Source organism: Barbus barbus (assembly GCF_936440315.1).
Source record: "Barbus barbus genome assembly, chromosome: 40".
Taxonomy (NCBI): domain Eukaryota; kingdom Metazoa; phylum Chordata; class Actinopteri; order Cypriniformes; family Cyprinidae; genus Barbus; species Barbus barbus.
This window is the reverse complement of record NC_136718.1, coordinates 23,594,488-23,616,716: the sequence shown is the minus strand read 5'-3', so window position 1 is coordinate 23,616,716 and position 22,229 is coordinate 23,594,488. Positions and strand designations below refer to the sequence as shown.

General features: G+C 36.9%; 2 protein-coding genes, 1 long non-coding RNA gene and 1 pseudogene across 6 annotated transcripts; 2 read left to right on the top strand and 2 right to left on the bottom strand.

Annotated features, from left to right (window-relative positions):
- Positions 1 to 1,278: 1,278 nt before the first annotated feature.
- On the top strand, positions 1,279 to 8,774 carry LOC306859893 (cytochrome P450 2B15-like). The gene is made up of 9 exons (XM_079401290.1): positions 1,279 to 2,683; positions 2,783 to 2,936; positions 4,313 to 4,465; positions 4,716 to 4,876; positions 5,075 to 5,248; positions 5,332 to 5,473; positions 5,658 to 5,845; positions 7,005 to 7,146; positions 7,229 to 8,774. The coding sequence occupies exons 1-9, from the start codon at positions 2,492 to 2,494 to the stop codon at positions 7,417 to 7,419; spliced, it is 1,497 nt and encodes a 498-aa protein (XP_079257416.1). The 5' UTR covers positions 1,279 to 2,491; the 3' UTR covers positions 7,420 to 8,774.
- Positions 8,775 to 12,083: 3,309 nt separating this feature from the next.
- Positions 12,084 to 17,884, top strand: LOC306859986 (uncharacterized protein). Of its 2 annotated transcripts, XM_079401467.1 has the most exons (4): positions 12,084 to 12,316; positions 12,606 to 12,960; positions 13,617 to 15,040; positions 15,612 to 17,884. In XM_079401467.1, exons 1-3 carry the CDS (start codon positions 12,287 to 12,289, stop codon positions 14,444 to 14,446), a joined length of 1,215 nt encoding a protein of 404 aa, XP_079257593.1. In that variant the 5' UTR covers positions 12,084 to 12,286; the 3' UTR covers positions 14,447 to 15,040; positions 15,612 to 17,884. The 2 variants fall into 2 exon arrangements, with proteins under 2 accessions (XP_079257593.1, XP_079257594.1); XM_079401468.1 differs by lacking the exon at positions 13,617 to 15,040 and having other exon boundaries at positions 15,612 to 17,045.
- LOC306859394 (zinc-binding protein A33-like) lies at positions 16,031 to 20,152 on the bottom strand (annotated as a pseudogene). Its single transcript has 6 exons — positions 20,060 to 20,152; positions 18,079 to 18,581; positions 17,382 to 17,603; positions 17,166 to 17,310; positions 16,658 to 16,684; positions 16,031 to 16,561 (listed from the first exon to the last, which is right to left on the bottom strand). The product of its transcript is annotated as a zinc-binding protein A33-like (transcript).
- A 965-nt stretch (positions 20,153 to 21,117) lies between these two features.
- LOC306859985 lies at positions 21,118 to 22,177 on the bottom strand. Of its 2 annotated transcripts, XR_013783352.1 has the most exons (4): positions 22,097 to 22,172; positions 21,847 to 21,923; positions 21,406 to 21,493; positions 21,118 to 21,249 (listed from the first exon to the last, which is right to left on the bottom strand). It is a non-coding gene; the product is annotated as an uncharacterized lncRNA (long non-coding RNA). The 2 variants fall into 2 exon arrangements; XR_013783351.1 differs by lacking the exon at positions 21,847 to 21,923 and having other exon boundaries at positions 22,097 to 22,177.
- Positions 22,178 to 22,229: the final 52 nt, after the last annotated feature.

Here is a 22,229-nt window from a genome sequence, read left to right as displayed (position 1 = left end):
AAGAACTTGGTCAGTAACATGTTTTTTTTTATTATGTGGACTTAATTCTCTTTCATTCTCATTTTAAAGTACACTTTTACAGTAAAAGGCTCCAAAAGGAGGTTTTCACAGTAGATGCCAATAAAAAAAACTTTGCTTTTAGCAGTGTATGGTCGTTCTTGAGAGCCATACGACACCATGTTGCTTTGCTTCAAAAATGTGTATGAATTTAGTACTAGATCATATCAGCAAATTTTCAGGGAAAGTAGCTGAAGGCTGGTTGATTTGTTGAAAAGTATGTTGTGATTTCATTGGACAGTGACATTACATAATCATGACGCAAAATTGCATCACTCTTAGAAAATTCTGTAAAAATAGGGCAAAATGGGTTAATATGAAATAATTTTATGTATTGATTTAACCTGTACTTTAAATTAAACTTAATTAAATCTTAATGAAAATTCTGTCATTAATTTCTCATATTCATGTCATTCTTATATAAAGGTAAAAGAGTAGCAAAGCTTGTGACTAGGAGGGGTCTTGTTTGGTTCACTTGTTCACTTGTGGGAACGTGAAAATGTCGTGGCCACGCGATATAAAGTCATGGCCTCAATATCCTACACTGAGGGTACAACATCCATTTCTCATGGCAACGATTTTTTATATCGAGGGAATGACATATTTTTCTTTTGCCCACAAGTGCCTTACCTTTCCTATCATTTCACTGTCACCTGTCCCTTTCCAGACTTCTTGCATAGTATAATTAATAAAGACAAGGTTAGGGTGTAGAATATCCATTGGCTGTGCTGAGATTTAGTGTCAACGGTGAATATCATGGCAGTAGAGATCTTTGAGCTATTTACTAAACTTGCACAACTAGTCTTCCGCAGCCTGTTTTCCTCTTTGCAGTGAGTGAAATTCAATTAGATCCATTCACTGTGTGCATATATTTTTGTTCTTCAATGTTTAGAACATTGGTCTCAAACTCAGTTCCTGGAGGGCCGCAGCTCTGCACAGTTTATCTCCAACCAGCTCCAAATCACACCTGCTTGGAAGTTTCTAGTGATCCTGAAGAGCTTGATTAGCTGGATCAGGCGTGTTTGATTAGGGTTGGAGCTAAATTGTGCAGAGCTGCGGCCCTCCAGGAATTGAGTTTGAGACCACTGGTTTAGAACCTTGCAGTCTTAGCAGTAATAACTAGACAAAAACATGAACAGGCACGTCAAAGTCCCACTTCCACTGTCTCCTCCCCTTTCACTCTGTCTTTATAAAGCTCATGGTCATCTGCTGCTCATGTTTGTCTTGAAATGAATCTGTCATCATGTGGACGACTCTCATGAAGTTAGATCTGGCCTCTGTGGGCCTGGCTCTGTCTCTGGGCTTTATTTTTGTAGTTTTGTTTGAGCTCATTAGGATTAATTCCTACAGAGATCAAACTCCACCTGGTCCCAGACCGCTGCCTTTTGTGGGAACCATGCCATATTTTTTAAAGAACCCAATGGAGTTCATAAGATCGGTGAGTGTTTGCTTTGAGTATAGAGGCTTTGTTTTTGTGGAAAGATGGCTTAAGTTCACTTTACTCTGTGAAATCTGCATGCTATGTTGACTTCTTTCACCGACAATGGGTCTCATTCACTAAGCATACATGCGATTTTAAGAACAAATTACAAAATTTATGAAAAAATATAGGAAGGACTAAAACCACATGTACTTACTCTATCGTGTAAAGAAGTTACATTTCATCCTTAATATGTTGTATGTTGCATTAATTGTATTATAATCCGTATATATATTATATAATAAAATGCGGGAGTGAGTCCAGTAATTTATCGTTCCATGTGTGTACGGAACAGCACTCACTCCACCTTTGTAACCATAGCAACATTCTGTCGTCTTGCGGGAGTGAATAAAAGTTTAGCCGTTTGTTATGTGCCTTTTTTTGACTAAAGACGCTTTTTGTCCGTCGATTTTAACTTAACTACCGCTGATAGAAGTGCTGTGTGTTGTTTATGCTCAGGGGGGCTGCTTTAGAGAGCGCTGTCTTGCAATGTTAGCATGTCCTCACATTTAGAAGTGCTTTCAGGCATGTTGTTTGGTCTTAGCTCATAAAGATAGTCACTTTATGAAGTTAATAAAGTGGTCTGTCACAGATATGAGATATATGATTTGTGTGTGTGTGTGTTATAAAACATAAAGCATTTGTTTTTTTTGTGCTTGTTCTTGTTTGTTTTTTTATGAAGATCTGGCAACACTGTCACTTTACCGCACGGCTCATGAGCGCAGCTAGCCCCATGGCAATTTAAGACTTCTTTCACTGTTATCTTGCATAAATACAGACGAATAGACTGATGCAAACAAAGAGCGTTCAGAGCACTGGCGTCCTGGTGGGGGTTAACCGGTTTTAACTGCAAATTCAACTCTTCCAGTGTCTCCACCCTCTTCCTCTTTCGCTTTTATACAAGACACAGGTCATTCACTGCTCTTGTGTTTGTCTGGGAATTAATCTGTCATCATGTGGACGACTCTGATGAAGTTAGACCTGACCTCTGTATGCCTGGCTCTGTTTCTGGGTTTGATCTCCATGGTTCTGTTTGAGATCTTAAGGATTAATTCTTGCAGAGGTCAAACTCCACCTGGTCCCAAACCTTTGCCTTTTGTGGGAACCATACCAAGTTTTAAGAAGCCACTTGAAGCTATAAGATCAGTAAGTCTTTGCTGTGTTTCTGGTAGGGATTTAGTATATAATTCATAGCTGTTTTGAAATTCAGATGCACTAAATTTGCTGTGGATCTTCTCCGAGCAGTTATCTCAGTATGGAGAGATGTCTACTCTGTATTTTGGGAGGAAACCAATGATAATCCTGAATACAATCCAGGTTACCAAGGAAGCATTCGTTCAGGAAGCCTTTTCTGGAAGACCAATTTTGCCTCTTGTAGACTGGCTAACCAATGGACTCGGTCAGTAAAATGTTATTTTGATTTTTGAAATGTGGATTTTTACACTTTTACAGCAGAAAGTTCCAAAAGGTGGTTTTCACAATAGATTACACTAAAGAAACTTTACATTTGAGTTATTTCATTGAGAGCCAATGACAACATGTCCCTTTGCTTCAAAAATGTGAAGACTGAATTTAGTACTTAACCAGGTTCCAGAAGGTCGGTATTAAAAGGGATCGTTCTGGTCCTTGATTCTGATTGGTTGAGCTGCGTTTGATGCCATTGTAAATTACTCTACAAACATACACCTGTGACCTTATTAAATTAAAATGCGCCACTGCATTTGTGTTGCTGCGGTTCCATATATACATTTACATTTATTCATTTAGCAGATGGTTTTATCCAAAGCGACTTAGGCCTACAATTGAGGGAAACAACAAGCCATTAATTTTAAAGAGGCAAATAAATGCAGGAAGTGTTCGTAATACAGCACGTTTCAGATATTGTTTAGATGAGTACAAGCTAGATAGAAGAATTAAGGAATTAATTTTTTTTATTAGGATGCAGTCAATGTATTCTATGCATGTATTATGTTTTTCATCTAAATTAATTCTTTGTATTTATTTAATGAAGTATGCGTGACCCCTGCTGGCATGATTTCGTCATTCCCTGTCAATGTGTTTGTGTGGAAGCCCATAGTTTCCGAAGTGAAGAGTGAAAAATACGCACAGCATGTTAGAACAGTTCCAGTATCTGTTTTGATTTGAGCTCAGTGAGATGAGGCACGTTGTCGGTTGCTTGCACTGTCAGAACTATTTTTTTATTTTATAGCTGAAGGATAGCATTTCATGATTTAACTTTAAAAAGTAATATTAAAGGGTTAGTTCACCCAAAAATGAAAATGCATATACTCGCCCTCATGTCGTTCCAAACACGTAAGACCTTCGTTCATCTTCGAAACACAAATTAAGATATTTTTAATGAAATCTGAGAGCTCTCTGACCCTCCAGCAACGCAACTGACTTGTTCCCAGATCCAGAAACGTAGCAAGGACATCGGTAAAGCAGTCCATGTGAAATCAGTGACTCAACTTCAATTTTGCGAATCTATGAGTATACTTTTTCTGTGCAAAGAAAACAAAAATAGTTACCATCTTCACCCATTTTGGAGTGTAGCACGACGCATGTGCACGCTTTCCCTGAATGTAATCACCATAATAATCAAAAATATCTTAATTTATAACGAAGGTCTTGCGTATTTGCAACGACATGAGTAATTAATGACATTTGGGTGAACCTTTAATACATTTATTTACTCCATCTTGTGTCGTGCCTATCAATTAGCTGTTCTAAATTCACTGTAAACCACGGCTTAATGCATAATTCTCTTTTTCTCAGGCATAATATTAGCCCCGTTTGGTCACTCCTGGAAGCAGCAGAGACGCTTTGCTCTGCACACGCTCAGAAATTTTGGCCTGGGGAAGAAATCAGTAGAAGATCGTGTGCTAGAGGAAAGCCGTTATCTGATTGCTGAAATGCTTAAAGCAGAAGGTATGAAATGTTCATGCTGTATTTGAACTCATACCACAGTGTTGGGCTGCGAACAAGCTCATCTGTGCTTTCAAAGGTCAAACAGCATCCAAGTCTTTCTGAAACACTTATTATATTTGTGATTTTAAAAATGTTGACTTTTTACAGTAATTTTCAATACTAAAATTCGAAATTCTATTCTAATTGGATTGAATATAAACTGGCAGTGCACTAGCCTTTTTCACACATACTGATGCATGTTTCTTTGTAGGCAAGTCTATGGACCCACAGCATGACATACAGAATGCTGTTTCTAACATAATCTGTTCCATCGTGTTTGGAGAGCGCTTCGACTACGATAACAAACGCTTCTCATACCTTCTGAAAATCCTGAATAATCACTTCATGCTCACAGGGTCAGCTGCGGGACAGGTATAATCAAATTCTTTATTTTATTCATTTATTTGTTATTGACCGTGGTCACCCTGTGTGAAAATAATTATTTGCAGAATTTTAATATCAGTAAGGTGGTGAGTCATGTGACCCGTAGTGATTACAAACAAGTAATGGGAATGATACATTAAGTTCCATATTTTCCTCAATGATCTTATAATTGTTTGACTGTCTTAGATTTTCAACTTAGCCCCCTTCATCAAGCATTTCCCAGGGCCACACCAGAAGATCATACAGAACTTCACTGAGTTATTGGGTTTCATCCGGGATGAAATAAAAGAACACAAGGAAACTCTGGATCCAGACAGCCCTCGAGACTTCATTGATGCCTACCTGCTGGAGATCGAGAAAGTGAGATCACCGTTAATGAAAGAAGGGTTCTCATTTATCCATGTAGCTTCAGTAAACTGATGGATTTGTTTCATGTGGAGCAGCAAAAGTCCAACGAGGGCTCCACGTTTCATGAGGAGAACATGGTTATGTCAGCACTTGACCTGTTTGTGGCTGGAACCGACACCACAGCGAACACCATCAGATGGGGGCTCATCTTCTTGATTCAAAACCCAGATGTACAAGGTGCTAAAGCTAAACGTTAGCGGTGGACACATTTTTTCCAATGTTTTTCCCAGTGTTTCCAAATTAAATATTTAATATTTAAAACAATAAATCTAATATGTGGCACTATTGTTTTGTTGAAGTGCAAGCGCCACTGTTTCCTTCAGGAAATGCAAATCTACTTCCATTTTGTCGCACAACACAGAGCGATGTCATGAGGAGATTGCTCGAGTTCTGGGTTATGACCGCTTGCCCAGCATGGATGACCGTGACAAACTACCGTACACATACGCCACTGTTCATGAGATTCAGCGCTGTGCCAACATTGTACCTCTTGGAGTGATTCATGAAACGACTCAGCCCACAAAACTACGAGGATACGACTTTCCCAAGGTAATGAATGGAGCATAAATAAAGTGAAGTGACGTGTGGCCAAGTATGGTGACCCATACTTGCAATTTGTGCTCTGCATTTAACCCACCCAAGTGCACACACACGCACACACACACACCTGGAGCAGTGGGCAGCCATATTGTTACGGCGCCCACGGAGCAGTTGGGGGTTCGGTGCCTTGCTCAAGGGTCTCACCTCAGTCGTGGTATTGAAGGTGGAAGAGAGCACTGTATATTCATTCCATGAGACTCGAACCTGCAATCTTCGTGTTACAAGTCCGACTCTCTAACCATTAGGCCACAACAGCCCCTGATGAATGGAGTTATTTAAATTATTCACTGAAAAATTTTACATTCGCACAGTCTTTTCCTTAGCAATATGTTATGAACAACTCGTTTTTTTTATTCAGATATTTTTACTGAATAGGTTGATCCAGAAAAAACCCATTTAAACAATTTGTTGATGAAGAACATGACTTGAGGTTGTGTCGGAAATATCATCAGATGTCAGAAGACATGTAGTAAAGTCTATAACATGTGATGCTGTAAGTCACCCAAGTCATTGCTTTTAATGTTATTTAAACAAAAAGTAATGATTTCACTGTGTATGAGTACTTACCGAACATTTCCAGGACATTTTAACAATACCGTGATAATACTGATAACCGTGATCATTTTGGTCACTATAATCGTGATATGAAATTTTCATTTATATCATCATTCATTAATTTCATATCATTACATCACTAATGTTACCACAGGGTTTATAATGCACACTGTGAAGTCTGAAAACCTGATGATCTGAAATTAATTAATAATCCAGTTAAAGTATGACTGATTCCAGTATGAAACTGTCAGAAGAAAATGTGTAAAAATTGTACCTTTAGGGGTACAACAGCGTGTTGGAACACACTATGTAACTTCTTTACACCTAAAGTTTTCATATTAGTACCTTAGGGTAGTAATATGTACTCCTATGGTAATATTTTGAACCCTTTAGGGCTAAAGAAGGTACAAAGGTGTCTCTTTAATGGTTCTGCCCCAGTGACAAGCTGTTGTACCCTTAAAGGTGCAATTTTTGCAAATTTTCTGAGTATTAAGTGTTAAGTGTTTAATTTCTGAAAAGTTTAATTCAACTCTGCAATACTTTCCTCATACAGGGAACTATGATCATGACAAACTTAGCAGCAATTTTCAGTGATAAGGAGCACTGGAAGCATCCAGACGCCTTTAACCCGGAGAATTTCTTGGATGAAAACGGCAACTTCTTCAAACCGGAGGCTTTCATTGCCTTCTCAGTGGGTGAGTCAGCTGTTTGTGAAATTAATAAACAGATTTAACCATTATGAAAAGTTACTGTAATGATTTGTGTGTTTGTTATCAGGTCCGAGGGTCTGTCTTGGGGAGACTCTGGCGAGGACGGAGCTCTTCTTGTACATCACGTCTCTCCTACAGCGGATTCATTTCTCCTGGCCACCCGAGCCACAGTCCATAGACATGGATGGGATCATGGGCGTTTTTCACTTTCCTCAGAGTTTCAACATTATCTGCCACAGCAGAGATACCAAAGAGTGACCATCAGTAACTCAAAACCTATCACACAGAGATCATAATAATATTTCTGTAAAAAATCATGTATTTCCAGTTTTTCACTTGACATTAATGTGTGTTAACAGCTTTGAATGTTTAAGCACAGCCTAAATGCATAATAAATGCATGTATTTTATTGTATAATAAAGTGTGTGTACATGTAGTCTTAAATGGTTTGAATAGCAAACAGTCAGTTTTTTTTTCAGATTCCTTTGAAATCTAAAGTAAGCATTTTTTCCCCCCAGTAACAGCGAACATTGAGTAAATTTAGAGTCTAACTATGCACCAAAGCACATCATACAGTAGTGGGTTTATACTGTAAGTGGAGGCAAATCTCACATGTGCATTTATGTCCATTTTGTAAATGTAGATGAGTTGATTTCTTTAGCAGAACAGATTTGTAGAAATGTAGCATTACATCACTTGCTCACCAATGGATCCTCTGCAGTGATGGTTGCCATTAGAACAAGAGTCCAAACAGCTGATAAAACATGACAATAATCCACAAGTAGTGTGTGTGTGTGTGTCTGTGTGCGTGTGTCTCATGTATGATTGTTCATTTTTTTGAAAAAGAACAATAACAATTGTCAACTATAACTCACAATAACATAACAATCCAGGGTCTCTCAGTCCAACGGAAGCGCCAAGTCCCTCAGCAAAGCCACCGTTCTCATTGCCTTTAAATTCCTGGAAACGCACGCTCTGTGCACACTTGGAATTTACAAAAAAGCACCTAAAGGACCCTCAGACTGTGAGAAATAATATTCTCTGGTCTGATGAACCTCACTTCCAAACATAATCTTTGAAGGGAACCAGCTCTGCTCATCACCTGCAGAGTACCATCCCAAAAGTAAAGTGTTCTGGTAGCAGCCTCATGCTGTGGGGCTGTTTTTCAGCGGCAGTGACTGAGGGACTCATCAGAATAGAAGAAAAGCTCAATGCACCAAAATATTGAGATGGTCTTAATGAAAACCCAGTCCGGAGCCTTCAGAACCTCAGATGGGCAGAAGGTTTACCTTCTGGGCTTGAACCCAATCAAATATTTCTGGAGAAACCTGAAAATGTGCGTCTGCCCCCATCCAACCTTACAGAGCTTAAGAGGTGAAGAAGTGAGGAGAAGAATGGCAGATAATTGCCAAATGTCGATGTGCAAAGCTTGTCGCATCAAACAAAAAAGACTTGAGGCTGTAAAGGTACTTCAGCTAAATATTTAGTTAAGGGTATGAATACTTATGCAATGTACTTATTTGAGGTTTTTATTTGTAATAAATTTACGAAGTTGTGACAATTCTGTTTTTGATCAAATAAATGATAAAAGGCATTTATTTTAAAGATTCAGCAAAGAAACACTCATCCATGACTGAAATAACATAGGAAATGAATACGGGTCATTTTAGACCCATGTTGTGCATTGGAAGGGTAGTGAGACAAAAATTATTTTTATTCAAAAAGTAAGAAATAAAAAATAAAAATAAGAATATGTGATGATCAAAGTTAATTGAGGAATTCCTGGAATTCTGAATGATGAAATTAATTTCTTGCAAAGATATATAAAAAATAAATAAAATAAAAAGTCAGTCGGGTCACTTTAGACCCATGTAGTGCATCAAAATGACATTATGAGTAGTATTAGTAATTATAAGGCATCAGAAATGGCAATACTACTAATAATAAGGCCTATACTCTTGTTAAAAAGATTAGTAATAATCAGAATCAGAATCAGAATCAGAATGAGCTTTATTGGCCAAGTATGTTTACACATACAAGGAATTTGTTATAGTGACAGAAGCTCCACAGTGCAACAGAAAGACAGTAACAGGACAGGACACAGGTAATGAAACAAAATAACAGAAATAGCCAATAACCAATGTACAAAGCAGCAAAAAATAAATAAATAATATATTGACATTTCTGCATGCTTTGCTTAGCAACAACAACAATAATATGCTATTTTTAAGGCTTATATTGTTGTTGAACATATTTTTAATTGCTTTCAGTCAGCAGAAACATGTTCATGGTCATGGCTTTTGTATGAAGTAATTACTTTTTGTTATTCACATATTTTGATCTGATTCTGATGCTCATGATTAATTTTTTTTTACATTTTCCAGTCCAGTAACAAAATCTGCTTTTCTGAACTGTAAGTGTCATGGATGTTGTTCATCAGCCTGTCGCCTCCTCCGTAATAAAAGCAGGTGCCTCAGTGCCAAACATTCATCAGAACAAACACCAGACGGTCTGTCAGAGCACCTGAACTTCACCAACACACAGGTAACAAATATTGCATTTATTGCATGTTTTTTTACCTTTATTTTTCAGAATGCACTCTTAAAAATAAAGGTCCCTTATTGGCATTGATGGTTCCATGAAGAAACTTTAAAATCCACGGACTCTTTCCATTGGATGAAGGTTCTTTATAGGGGAAAAATGTCCACACTATGAAAATAAATGGTTCTTTTAGGAACTGTTCACAGAAATGTTCTTTTCGGAACCCAAAATGGTTCTTTGACATCACTGTGAAACCCCCCCATTTGGAACCTTTATAAAAGAGTGTAAGAGGCTTTTTACACATTTGCATGATCAGTATAAACACTACGTCCAGTCTGATCGCATTAGATTATGATTATTAGTCCGTTTCAGCAGCTGGATTCTGTGTTGCTCTTTAATCCAGTTGAAGTGTAAGAGGTGTCTTTTGTGGAAGAACTATGATAACGACTCGCCGTTCAGTGTGGGAGGTGATGGGTGTCAGAGAAGCAAGAAACTCTTGATTATGATTTTATAACTGTACAATTAAAATGCTCACTGTAAGACAAAGAGTTTGTCATTAATTGCTATATGAATTTATACATGGTTCATATCATGAGTTCAAATTATTGGTCGGCAGGCCTTGCCATGACATTAAAGTGCTTTAAAGTGCTGAATGTGCATTGAATACTTCCTTCTCCGTCTGGCTTGACTAAAGAATTCTTATTTAGGTACAGTTGATATTTGTCTAGAAAATGAAACTTAAACAGGATGTAAGCAGAAGCCTTTGGATCAAAAGTTAGTAGAAATCTTGATGAATTACATTCAATCAAGTACGTCCAAACTTTTCCCTGCTAGTGTAGGTGAACCAAGTATTTTAGGACTCAAGATCAAATCTAATGTAAACCAGGAATTAAATGCAAAGATGAGGAATTTAAATAAATAATTAAATATATTTATTTTACATTTATATATGCTCATTTGGCAGACACTTTTATCCAAATTTACAAATCTTATTTATATTTTATAAATTTTAAATATTTTTCAATATTTTTTCAATTTTTAAATATATTAATTCATTCATTCTATCTTATTTACTTATTTATTAACATCTTGTTTAATATTAAATAGAAGGATGTGAAATTTAAATAATTAAAAGCAGTAAAATTCAGTAAAATTTAAAATTCCTTTTATTTATTTAATATTTATTTGTTTTTCATGTATCTGCATTTTATTAGTCATTCAATTTATGTATTTATTATAATTGCATTTGTTACATTTTTTTTTTAAATTTATTTATTTATTACAGTTTTATTATATGCACTCACAAATTATTTTATTCAAATGTATTTATTACAATTGTTTAAAATAGAATCAGAATAAATATTGAATAATTTATTTAAGATTTTTATATCTATTTTATATTGCTTGATTGAAAAAGTATTTAACATATGTTCTTTTATTTATTTATTAGAATTGTATTTGTTACATTTTTTATTTATTCAGAATTTTTTATTAATGGAATTTTTATTATATGCATACGTGTGTGTGTGTGTAGTTTTTATTCAAAGTTTCATTTATTTGTTAGAATTTATTAAAATATTAGAATCTCCCCTCCAAAGTATTGGGACAGTGAGGCCAATTCCTTTATTTTTGCTGTAGATTGAAAACATTTGGGTTTGACATCAAAAGATGAATATCAGACAAGAGAGTTGCATGCCGGCTTTTATTTCCAAGTATTTACATCTGGAGCTGACACACAACTTAGAAGATATAACCTTTTGTTTGAACCCACTGATTTTTCATGTGAGCAAAAATATTGGAACGTGACTGACAGGTGTATTTTGTTGCCCAGGTGTGTCCTATCACAATGATTACTCAAACAATAATTAGCACTGTCTACACTCAGTTTCAGATTTGTTTTGTTGGATATCTGTGTGGAAACTTTCACCTGGAGTCTGATACATTAGTATTGATTGACAAACCAGTGTATGACAAAGATACCCTGACAGTTCAATTATCTTGCACTTTATTTGGAAAAGAAACCCTGCCATATGAATCTATTCAGTCGTGATGGATGTGAGTCATGAAGTGCTTGGGTTTGAACCAGGACTAGTGATTATGTGACCTAATCCAGCTGCTAATTGAGTATCCTATATTAATGAATCTCCAGCCGAGTCACTGATAGATGATTCAGTTAAAGCTAAATCATTAAGAAGTGTTTGTCTGACAGTGTGTTTCTATGTCTTTGACACAGAGCCCCTCTTCAGTAGAAACACTGGGATTCGAAACAAATGATTCATATAGGGTTTCCGACGCAGAAGTGCTTTGAAACGGTGCTGTGTTTGTGTACCGTACTCCCAAAAGGTGGCAGTAATGTCCGATTTTGTAGTTTAAGCTCCTCTGTAAACGAAACGAAGCAGCAGTAGCTGACATTTTTGTACAGTTCAGACCGTGCTCAGTTTCCGAAGAAACCAGCAGAATTGTGAGAATAGCATGTTTAAAATCTAAACGAAGGATTTAATATATCTGTCCATGCTGGATGTTGATGGTTTCAAGTTAAATCTGTCATCTGAGGAAAAGGGAGGCGTCACTGGAAGTAAAGCTGATGGAGAGAGACAAAAAACTGAGCAGAGAGGTTTGTACATAAAAAAAAAAAAGAGTCACTTAATACTGAATGACTGTGCGTGCTTGTCTGTTCAGAGACAAGCTTTTTTCCTTTCTTTCCATTCAAACCGTTTTCAACTGGTTTTGCTTCCAAATCTGTTCACACCCAGTGTAAACCAGTACCAAACTTGTTCAATAAATAAAAATGAACAGAAATGTCCTTAAGATTAAACATTGGCACATGCACAGATTAGTTTTATCTTAATAGGAGCAGCATTCGTTATATTAATTTATTGGCACTGTGATTCTTTGTTTCTCAGGAGATGGAAAAGGTTTCGGTGGGTGTGACTGATGGGACGGATTCAGTCTGGAGCATCAGAGATCAGCTCTCTGAACAGAGATCCAGAAACACACAGGACTCAGAGATCAGCCTCAGTTTACTTTGTTACACTGACGCTCAAGAGAGTGTGTGTGACAGTCATGAATCCACCAATCTAATCTCCACAGAGTCTTTGGGTTCAGACTGTAACGCTGAAGAAGAGCAGACACCGCTTAAGACGTGCTCAGTGAAGCTGGAGGACTGCAGGAACCTAACGAAGATGAAAAGAGAAACCACAGCTGATGAAGAACAGAGCGATGAGGATGATGATGACGATAATGTTTTTATTCTGTCAGGTAATTTCCTCCGTTTCAATTTTGTATATTTTTAGTATATTTTTCTGCCTTGTCAATACCTGTTACAATAAAGAACATCTTTTTTTATTGTTGTTTGTAATCTGTGTGCAAAAGTCTGGCTTTTACCCATGATATATTAATTATTAAGCGCTGTAATTAATGCTAGTTTGATTATATGCCATTTATTTCTTGCTTGTATTTTGGGGGAAAACTTTATTTCTCATCCTGTTTAATGTTGTCCTTCAACAATGTGCAAATTGAAGGCTTTAAATACAAATATAAATGTATGAATGGAGCTTATGCTACATTTAAATCCAAGAGAAGTATGTTTTTCATAACTGTTATAACTTGACGGTTAGACCCAATTTACTTAGTCTCAAAATATGCTACTTAATTGAGCAACAGAATCAGTAATTCTGAATTCAATAGTGTTGAAAAATGCTAATGAATCTGGATTAGTCACTTTTGGATGGCAGCGGCACTAATGATGATTATTGGTCTTAAAAAGCAGTTATATTTATATGACAGAATTTATTTTAAGCGTGTAAACTTCAGGTCTCGTTTTCTACAAAAAGCACAAAAAAAGAGGCTTTTTTTTTTTTTTACTTTTGTCACAATATAATTGATTTTTGACTCTGTATTGTTTTTATTTTTAGACTTAAAAGAGGAAAGTGAAATTCTGAGTGAAGTGGAGGAGATGCATCAGCATCAAAAACCTCATAATGTTTTAAGTGAAGAAACGTCTTTCGCAGGCCATGAATGTGGAACGAGCTTAGTTCAGGAAGGTCAAAAACCATACAAATGCCCTCAGTGTGGGAGGAGTTTTTCACAAAGCGAACAGCTTGAAATGCATATGAATGTTCACACCGGAGAGAAACCTTTTGCCTGCCATGAGTGTGGAAAGAGCTTCACGCGTCAAGGAAGCCTTAATGTGCACATGAGAGTCCATACTGGAGAGAAGCCTTTCCTGTGCCCTCAATGTGGAAAGAGCTTCAGCATTAAACTATACCTTAAGAATCACCTGAAAATTCATACTGGAGAGAAACCGTACACATGCACTGAGTGCGGGAGGATTTTCTCACAAAGAGGACACCTTGACACACACATGAGATCTCACACCGGAGAGAAGCCTTATACGTGCCATGAGTGTGGAAAGAGTTTCACACGCCAAGGAAGACTTAATATTCACATGAGAACTCACACTGGAGAGAAGCCATTCACGTGCCCTCAGTGTGAGAAGAGCTTCATTGGTAAACATTACCTTAAGGATCACCTAAAAGTTCACACTGGAGAGAAACCGTACACATGCACTCAGTGTGGGAAGAGTTTTGCTCATAAAGGAATCCTTAATGTGCACATGAGAGTTCACACCGGAGAGAAACCTTACACCTGCCACGAGTGTGGAAAGAGTTTCACACGGGCAGAGAGCGTCAAAGATCATCATCTACGAATTCACTCTGGAGAAAAGTCAAACTGTGATCAGTAAAACATGATTTTGGGTTTAGAACTTGTCAGTATCTGATACAAGAAAGATAGATTTTTTTTTTGCTTTTAAAGTCACTTGCTCTACATATATGCTATGCATTAGACTCAAAAACAATGTGTTTTTCTTACCGTAAAGTGAGCTCAACAAAAACAGACCCAACCAGTCATTAATGAAATTCATTGTTGTCTAATTTAATAATCATTTTTTATTTGTAATTGCAGCCATAATAATATTTTTTATGTTTAATCATAAGTTCTGCAGGGCCATGGACGTAGACTATTTAATAGTATGTATTTTGTGTATTTAATGTGATGCTTATTTAATGTTTATAGATATAAAATGACAAAATTCACACAAGTCAGATTTTTAAACTGCATTTAGAACTGTCCTAAAATTGCAGACATTGTATCTGTCCCCCACCGACGACGTTGAGATCATCATGGACCTTGTAACTCTACACTGTCTTGAAGAACAAAAGGTCAAAGCTGCGCACGGCTAGTCTGTTGTATCAGGTGATGGCCATGTACTACACTGAAGTGCTAAAAGCCACCTTGAAAAAGGACAGGATTCCTCTCAACCTCAAACGGCAAAAGAGTGAGTGGAGTTTGACTATTAAACAGTCCCACCAGAGACTTTGTTTCTGGTTATTATGTCCCAAAATGTATGAATCGGTCACTGCATTTGTCAAAAATCAGGGGGTTTTTTTTAGAGGGGGAAAAAAGCACAAAACAGTCAAGCTATTGCACCTTATGTTTGAGGAATTGGTTGAATTTTCATTCATTTGTGAAACTGCAAAAAGTCAATGGCCCGAAATGTAGTTGTTTGCATAATGAATATAAATGTGCAATGAGAATGATGGTAATGATGGTTGACTAAAAGTAAGTGTGCGGGTGAACAATATTCATAGTGCAGAATTTAAAAAGAGAAAAGTTTTTTTGACATATGGAAAAAAGTGATGGCTACTATATGCCAGTCTTACGAGCAGCGAGAATGGAAAACCAGTAGAGAAAACTGTTATGTAGTGAAAAGTTAGTTTTAATTTCTTCCAAACAAAGCTGTTTCTTTAAATCAGAACCGGCACTGCTATGCAAAATGATCAACAATTATTCATTATATACATATTTTTTCATTGTCATTAATGGCATGTTCACTTGTCTCCCTTCAGCTAAGTCTATTCGTTGGACTCGGCAGTATAAGGAGTTCATGAACCGTCTGGTGGACCAGGGCGCTCCCAAACAGGTTCTGGCCACACAGTTCAACCTCAGACTGCATACACCAGACCTCATCATCACTGTATGTCAATGATCCACTAGTCTTTATTTGGGACTTGTAACAACATTTTTACATTTCATGACGTAATTTTCACCTGACTCCAGATTAGTCACATGGGATTGGCTAGAAATGTTTTATAATCTTGATCATGGATTTTAGATTCAAAGCCTTGTTACTTTGAATTTAGCAAGTACATTTTTTTTTGACTTGGCATGCAGATTTATTTTTGTCCCTTTCTTGTCCTTTAAATAACAACATATGCATATTTAATCTTTCAGATCGAGTGCTTCATGTTTTGTAGGCTATGTATATTCATTTATTTGAAATGACAGGTGAAATGATCAATGGGTTTGAGTTTTTACCTTCATCATTATAACATGGGCTGAGGAACGGATAGAGTTTGTCAGTGAAAGAGTAGATATGAGAGCTGGACTCCACGTCATAAAAAGAAACCAGACCCTCCTCATAATCCACAAACACACCAACCCTCTCAAGCCTCTCTCTCTGAGACAAAGACACACAGGGATTTTCACAAGCTTTATATTGATTCTCATTCCTCAAAACCAAAGTCCAGCATCCATCCTCAGGACTCAGTCTGACCTTCCTCTTCCTATTTATGGATTCTCTGGCCACTCCTAAATCCCACTCAGCCTTGCCCTTCACCTGCACCTCAAAATAAAATTTCCCTGAAGAGAAACCCTCTTTTCCCAGAACATCTAAACATGAATCAAATCTCTTTGGATAGTTAGGAATGTTCTGGTTAATGTTTCCATGACGGATTTGTTTTCCATCCATAGACCAGATGAGTTCAGGATAAGCTGTATTGGGATCTAGTCACATCCACTAAGAGAGAGATCAGGGAATATGAAAAAGCATTCAGCAAATTAGTTTATAAATGCAAAGTAAGTGTATATCAGAAGTGCAGCTCACAAACTGTACCTGCATACTGCTGCATCATCTTCAATTCTGTGGACACAAATGACAAATTAGATTCTGAGCAACAACTATTGCATATTTCTGAATCCATTGACCTCAGAAAATAATTCTGACTTGCCCCTCAGTTTGTTCAAATGAAGAGTTGCACCTGGTCTATTTATGTCACTGTTGGTGGAAAATAAGTATGGTTTATGCACACTACATGGGCAATTATATCACCAGTTTTATGATAAAACAATTACGATAAAAGGTGCTATGGTAATATTCAAATACTTTTACTCTTATTTGAAACTGAAAGTATGATGGTTGTGTTTTTTAAATGTTTATTCAGTGACTTCCATGTGTAAGTGTATTTACTTTAAATTCTACTCTAAACTTTAATTTGACAAACTAATCAATGTCTCCACATTTATTTCCTCTGAAAAGCATGTCACATGCCATCAATAGAACTGCAGCTGCATTTAACGCATGGACAAAAGTAGTTTATACACAGGATTTAATATCGACTTACCAGTTTGACCAAGTTTTTTATGTACATTTTCAAATTCCTTCAGCTGAATTAGTGCTTTATTGAGAGTGCGCACATTCATATTAAAGTCAGTACTGATCTCCGTCCAGTTTTTAGTTTGTATAGAAGTGCAAATGGATGAGTAAGTCTACAACAGGAGATTTTTATCAGCATGAAAAGCGTTTTATGGTTTATCATTGATGAGAGATGTTCACAGACCTGTAAGAGATGGAGATCATCCTCAGTCTGTGAGAACTGTTCCTGCTCAGTGTGTCTTCGCTTTAGCTGGGAGATTTCCTGCTGCAGCTCTTTAATGAGAGCTTTGGCCTGTTCCTCCGTTGATTTCTGCTGCCTCTCCATTTCCTCCAGCAGCTCAGACTGACATCTCTCAAAAGAGCGGGTTAGTTCAGTGAAGAGCTCAACACTGGTTGATTTCTCTTTCTGTGAGATCAATTATAAGATTCATTTATTAAGTATTTAAATATGGGTCCATTCAAAAGCTGTTATTAAGCAGATTGAAATGTTAGCGTAAATTACAGATTTTTTCTTCTACTCATCTTTCATGAATGTTATTCATTCTGTCCTGGATTATCTGCTGCAAATCTGTCTGTGTCTTAACGATCTGACATAAAGAGAAAAAACAGATGCATTTATCTCTCTTGCTTTGTTTTCTGACAGAAAGTTTTACTTGATTATTAATAAAATAAAAAACATTTCAAGGCCCCAGGAATTCAAAATTGTGTTTTTGAATCTTTTAATCCATGTCTGGCAGTTTGAAGGGTAACTTGTATTGGAAAAAACCTGACAAAATCAACTTCTAGCAGATGGAATGAAAGACGGGTGAGATCTTCAACCTGTCAACACATTGCATTTCATGGGGTCTTTTATAGTGTTTGTATTGGTTTGTATTTCTTGCCTTCTTCTCTTGACTCTCCTCCTCCATAGGAACAGTGCTGTGATTCCTGTGGTCTCGTTAAGTGCAGGACAGACACACACACACACACACGTCTGGTCATCTCTGCAGAACAGCTCCAATGGTCTCTGGTGTTTCTGGCATATATAATGCTCCAGATTTTCCACAGCATTGATCAGTGTGTGTTTCTTTAGACGCGGGACTCTGTGATGTTTCAGGTGAGTTTCACAGTAAGAGCTTTGACACATCAAGCAGGACTTCACGGCTTTCTACTTTCTTTCATCACAGATCACCTCAGATCTTCCTAGCTCAAGCTTCTCCTTAAAGTGTTGCACAACCTCTCTGAGTGTTGTATTAATCTTGAGATGAGGTCTTTTGCTATATTCTTCATTACAGATTGGGCAGAAACAGCCTGGATTGGTTTTCCAGCATTTGTTCAGGCAGGTTCTGCAGTGTCCGCATGGAGTGGTGACTGGATCATTGAACACATCCAGACAGATGGACCACTGGAGGAGGCCATGGCTGAAAAGGCAAACAATAACAATATACTCTCTACAATGCTGAATTGAACAGTGTGGATCATAAGGAGCACTAATAATTTTTAAAATACTGTTTACTGATGTGGCCAGGGCTTTGGCTGGCTATATGGGCATGTGCAGATTTGTAATAATATACCACCTCAGATATGGCAACATTTCTATGGTTACAACACGCCTTGTCATTCATTATAGTAATCTGGTCTAACTTGTGTGTTAACTTCGTAAATTCAAAAGTAAAATCATGGTCATCTGGGCTTGTGTCAAATTTCATGTCATAGGTAAGGTAGCCTACTAAGGTAACAAAACAAAAATACATTTTATTTTTGAAAATGAAATATTAAAGTGCCTAGAAACAGCAATTTATGGCAAAGCACTTGATTGTCATCTCTGTCCTGTATAAGAAAACTTTAATTCAGAAAATGTATAGGTCTTTTCATAATGAAAGATAACATAGCAAAACGGTAAAATTTGTATTTATAAAACAGTTGGCCACAATATATTTCTAGCCACAAAATAAACACCAGTTATAATTGACTTTTTATTGGACTGTTTTCATTAAATCATTCATTCGACCACACATCTCGAGATTTGCTTTACAGCCAAATAAATTACATATTTTAAATATTCTGATACATTTGCATCACTTATGGCTTCCCTGAATATCAGCCGTGATCACTAGTTTCAGAGTGTTTGAATAAAAATCTGCTTATAGAGTTATCTTCGGTTAAGTTTCAACTTCACTAAAGTCTTTTACTACTTTCATGAATATTCACTGCAAAATAACGTATGCAAAATTATAGTAAAAGAAACTTGTCATTTTATTTTGTTCCTTTTTAATACAGTGGCAAATATCGAGTTAAGCTACATCTCTCGATGCACAACTACATGTCTGGACAATCGTCACGATACCGAAGCGGGAATTTCAGTTTTTTTAATTTCACCGGTCATTCTGAGGAGAATCTGGTTTGTCGAGGTAAGACAGGCAACTATTGATTTTGTATTATTTTCATGATATAATTTAATTAAAAAATAACAAGACGTTTATACACAGGTTAAATAAAATGTATTAGGCTATCGAATTCAGGAAACCGTCTGTAAAATCACAAAAAAGAGAAAATACTCAACTAACAGTAGTGTTCGTCGCTCCGGAACTATTTAACTGGTTTAATTTGACTGATTTATCTGCCGATTCATTAAGTTACAGCTGCACAATAAACAAGGACAAAAATACAAACAAGGATTTTGTTTTAGAATTCAGTTTATTTTACAAAATCCGTTTAACAAATTTCAGGTAACTTTAGGTATGTTGAGATTTTGTCTAATAAAACAAAGAGAAAATGTATGCGTTTAATGTATTGCTTATTAATCAAGATGCAAGGCATAAGTCAATCCAAAAACAAGAATGGCCTGAGGGAGGTTCTCTAAACCGTCCTTCCCAAGATTACCCTCTGAGACGATTCCTTACAGGGGCTGGATGGAGGAGAAAGACAGGGGATGTTGTGCAACGTCTTTGCTTTTGCGGATTCCAACTGGAACATTTTGGTGTGAGACTCCTCATCATCAGAAGCCTGGACATGAAGGAAATTTTTTAGCTAAAAACTATGTTATGACCCCTTTAGTTAACATTTTGTAACGGAAAGAAAAATCAACAATACTTACAAAGCATGTTCTATAAGAGATATGTTCCAACTATCATAAATGAGCAGCTGAATGATCAGATAAACAGTTCTTGAAATGCAGTACACATATACATAAGCTACATGGAGAGATTCCTTGCTTTGTTAGATTATTCACAGAAACATGGCATGGACTTTCAAGCCTTGTTCAGCAAGACAATTTGATATGAATGTGTCCAGCTCCTTCGGACACTCAAACAATCAGAATATTGTATTGTACAGATGTGCTATATACAAATTATGCAAGGGAATGTGGATAGATGTATGATATATTAAATCAATAAATAAATAGAAGTATGGATAGTTGGGTATTTCACATGTTTTATTGCACAGTGGGGAGAGCATTTAACTGTTTGTGAGGTAGATATGGCCTGAGGGAAGAAACTGTTCCTGTGTCTGGTCGTTCTGGTGCTCAGAGCTCTGTAGCGTCGACCAGACAGTAACAGTTCAAAGAGGGAGAGTACTGGATGTGAGGGGTCCAGTGATTTTACCAGCCCTTTTGCTCACTCTGGATAAGTACAGTTCTTGGAGAGTGGGGAGGCTTGTACCAATGATTCGCTCAGCAGTCCGGACTACCCTCCGTAGTCTTCTGAGGTCAGATTTGGTAGCTGAGCTGAACCAGACAGTTATTGAGGTGCAGAGGCTGGATTCAGTGATGACGGAGTAGAACTGTTTCAGCAGCTGGCGAAGGAAGTACAACCTCTGCTGGGCCTTTTTCACAGTGGACTCAATGTAATTGTCCCACTTCAGGTCCTGAGAGATGGATAAAAAGACATCTCTTGCTTCATCTGATTCGACCCCAGGTAGTCTTTGATGGCATTCTGTTGATTTTTACCATCCATCTGTAGTAAGGCAGGCCCTTTCACCTCCCCACAGAATAACTGACGGTAACTCTTTATCCAGCACAACACTGGGCCAATGTCTCTTACAAACTTCCACTTTATGTCCTCTTGGCACTCCTGTTAAAAATACAGAATACATGTGTGTTGGTCCACTAAATATTTGTCATACTAAATAGTATTTTCCTCATCATTTTGCATATAAGAATATTTATGATTTCAAACCACAAAAATCCATCACTACAGTATCTAGAGAAATGCTCCCTGACTCCATACCTTTCTTTACTGCTGAAACAGCAGCAGGGACCCCTCATCCCAGCAGAACTGCTCTGCATCAGGCATGGACCAAAAAATGCGTAGAATGCTGTAAAACATGACAAACAGACATTGACAATCATGTGATCTTTCCATTAATATTGAATTATACAAAGATAATTTGTCACAAACACAGAGTTATGTTGAAGGGATGAAGTGTGTGTGTATGAGTCGGTGAGATGAGTGTTATACAAAAAATTGCACATTAAGTCAACATTCATTTTATATTGTAAGAATCAGTGCACTAATAAATATACAGTGCACTGACTTTTATGACATAAAATGAACTCTAACTGAATGTGCATTTTTTAATAACCCCTTTTTTTATAATACATAACACTCTTACCTACTCCTATACACACTCTATCCCTCTCACATATGTATTTATCTCTCCACACTCACATGATATTTTAATGACACTGATCTCAGAACCCTTGCACAGTATCTTGGTTGAGGAACCACATCATCTCACTGTCTTGCTGGATAACACACACATGCATATATATTTATATGTTACTGATATCTAGGTAATAACGTGCCTGTGTACAGTTCAAAACACATAGGCATGCCGAACTGTTGTTTACACACACGCACACATTCAAGTTGTAAACATTTTAAGTCTTCATAAAGAGTAAAGTTTTTTTTTACTTACCAACACAGCAAACAACTTCTTTTTAGCGGTTTGCAAACAATTCGACTTATCTACTTATCAATGCTTCTTCCTGTTTCAAAATAATAAAAATGTGACGTGTTTGGACGCAGGCGTGGCTTGTAACGTAATGCTT

Bases quoted from the DNA above. Each gene is read 5' to 3' on its own strand.
- LOC306859986 (XM_079401467.1), top strand. From the start codon at position 12,287: ATGGAGAGAGACAAAAAACTGAGCAGAGAG. The intron at 12,317-12,605 runs GTTTGTACATAA...TTTGTTTCTCAG, and splicing joins ACAAAAAACTGAGCAGAGAG to GAGATGGAAAAGGTTTCGGT. The intron at 12,961-13,616 runs GTAATTTCCTCC...TTTTATTTTTAG, and splicing joins TAATGTTTTTATTCTGTCAG to ACTTAAAAGAGGAAAGTGAA.
- LOC306859893 (XM_079401290.1), top strand. From the start codon at position 2,492: ATGTGGACGACTCTGATGAAGTTAGACCTGACCTCTGTATGCCTGGCT. The intron at 5,249-5,331 runs GTGAGATCACCG...CATGTGGAGCAG, and splicing joins ACCTGCTGGAGATCGAGAAA to CAAAAGTCCAACGAGGGCTC. The intron at 5,846-7,004 runs GTAATGAATGGA...TTCCTCATACAG, and splicing joins GAGGATACGACTTTCCCAAG to GGAACTATGATCATGACAAA.